The sequence below is a fragment of the Poecilia reticulata genome, unplaced genomic scaffold (genome assembly GCF_000633615.1).
Source record: "Poecilia reticulata strain Guanapo unplaced genomic scaffold, Guppy_female_1.0+MT scaffold_212, whole genome shotgun sequence".
Taxonomy (NCBI): Eukaryota; Metazoa; Chordata; class Actinopteri; order Cyprinodontiformes; family Poeciliidae; genus Poecilia; species Poecilia reticulata.
In genome coordinates, this window is record NW_007615022.1 from 455,876 (window position 1) to 458,102 (window position 2,227).

The following is a 2,227-nucleotide window of genomic DNA, read 5'->3' on the forward strand; positions in this document are numbered from 1 at the left end:
GTGTGTGTGTGTGGTTGTGTGTGTGTATTGTCGTGTGTGTGTGTGGTTGTGTGTGTATTGTTGTGTGTGTGTGGTTGTGTGTGTATTGTGTGTGTGTGTGTGTATGTGTGTGTATGTGTGTGTATTGTGTGTGTGTGGTGAACAGGTGTTTAGCTTGGGGGCGGGCTCTGGGAGCATTCTGAGGCTTAAGTTGCTGATTGGTTATTGCTGTCCCAGGTGGATTGTGGGTAATGACGAGCCTGTGTTAATGAGCGCTCGGCTTTGATTCAGCGTGTTAATATTTAATCACACTCTGCTGCTCCGCCTCCATCGCTGAGTCCTACCAGAAACGCCTCGATCCACGGTCTGTGTCGTTGTCATGGCAACCTGCATCGTTTAATGAGGTGAGCTCCGAGAACCAGCCGCGGTCCAGGATCCAGGGGGCTGTGACATCACAGGGGCTGTGACATCACAGGGGCTGTGACATCACAGGGGCTGTGACATCACAGCGCCGCAGGCAGAGAGTGAGACACAGAAAGGACAAGAGAAGAAGAAAATGTGATGTCCAGGTTTCCTGTTCTGGTCAAACTTTGACTTTTTTTAGATGAATTTCTTTCTTTTAACGTTTTTGCAGCTCACCTGCGAGCAGGTGGAGGGTTCTGATTGGGACTAACGTCTCACCTGTCCTGCAGGTGTTGGTGCGCCCTGATAGGTCTGGCCACCTGTACGGCAGCCTGCTGGTGGACGGGGGCGGAGCCATCGGAGCCGACCTCCTATTGGACGAGAGCCAGCGTCACGTTTATGTTTTAACCGACGACCGGGTGAGAGACGCGCGTCGGTCCCGCTGTCCCTCTCCTGTCCCCGTCCCCCTGTCTGTCCAGTCAGGACATCCGCTTCCTGTCTGTGTCCAGGTGTCCAAGGTTCCCGTGTCGTCCTGCGAGAGACAGACAGACTGTCTGTCCTGTCTGTCCATCAGAGACCCGTACTGCGGCTGGTGTGTCCTGGAGGGACGGTAAACCTCTCTCACCTGTCCATCACCTGTACTGTCCTTCAGGGTCCTTCGCGGTCCTCTAGCGCCATCAGATGGACATCAGGGGAACTGCAGACATGTGTCCTTTGTCTCTGTGGTGTCCAGGTGTTCCCGTAAACATGAGTGTGAGCGCCACCTGCTGGACAACCACTGGCTGTGGAGTTTTGAACGGACCAATCAGTGTGTCACGGTGCAGAGCCTGCAGCCGGCCAATCAGAGCAGAGATGAGCAGACCCAGGTGAGGTGGAGTGACTGGGAGCTGATGGAGCCGGGTTCTGGTTCTGGTTCTGGTTCTCTAGCTCGTCCTCTCTTTGTCTCCTAGGTAACCATGTCAGTCGTCCAGCTGCCTGTCCTCCAGGGGGCGGAGTCTCTGTCCTGCGTCTTCGGGAGCATGCCCCCCCAGCCGGCTGTTGTCATGGGAACAGAACTCACCTGCCAGTCACCTGCGCCGGAGCTCCTCCCCCCCATGCCGCCCGGCAGCGGTGAGCAGAGGTCGCCTGCAGAGACCCCGATGCTCCGACCGGCTGCTGAATGACCTCTGACCCCACAGATCACATGGTCCTGCCCGTGTCTCTGATGTTTGGTCACGTGACCGTCGCCATGGGAACCATGACCTTCTACGACTGCGGAGCCGTCAGCCGACTGAACCAGAGCTCCCAGTAAGAGTCCAGTAGCTGCAGGAGAGGAAGAGGAGGATGGGGGTGATGAAGATGATGATGATGTCTCTGTCTCTCAGGTGTCTGTCCTGCGTCTCCTCCTGGACCTGTAACTGGTGTCCTCTGGATCAGATCTGCACCCACAACCACAGCTGCCCCAGGAAGCTGGTCCTCAGCCACAACGTGAGACACCTGTCCGTCCTCCTGTCCGTCCTCCTGTCCGTCCTAATGACCGTCCTCCTGTCCGTCCTCCTGTCCGTCCTAATGACCGTCCTCCTGTCCGTCCTCCTGTCCGTCCTCCTGTCCGTCCTAATGACCGTCCTCCTGACCGTCCTCTTGTCCTTCCTCCTGACCGTCCTAATGTCCGCCCTCCTGACCGTCCTCTTGTCCTTCCTCCTGTCCGTCCTCATGACCGTCCTCCTTCAGTCCTCCTGTCCGTCCTCCTGTCCTTCCTCCTGACCGTCCTCTTGTCCTTCCTCCTGTCCGTCCTCATGACCGTCCTAATGTCCGTCCTCCTGACCGTCCTCTTGTCCTTCCTCCTGTCCGTCCTCCTGTCCGTCCT

General features: G+C 57.2%; 1 protein-coding gene across 1 annotated transcript in view; it reads left to right on the top strand.

Moving 5' to 3' along the window:
• Positions 1-2,227, top strand: part of plxnb3 (plexin B3) — a 46,299-nt gene that overhangs the window by 32,013 nt on the left and 12,059 nt on the right. The window contains exons 5-10 of the mRNA XM_017303208.1: positions 672-800; positions 891-991; positions 1,115-1,247; positions 1,332-1,491; positions 1,560-1,668; positions 1,746-2,098. Coding sequence (XP_017158697.1) covers positions 672-800; positions 891-991; positions 1,115-1,247; positions 1,332-1,491; positions 1,560-1,668; positions 1,746-2,098 — 985 coding nt within the window. The remainder of the gene's footprint in view (positions 1-671; positions 801-890; positions 992-1,114; positions 1,248-1,331; positions 1,492-1,559; positions 1,669-1,745; positions 2,099-2,227) is intronic.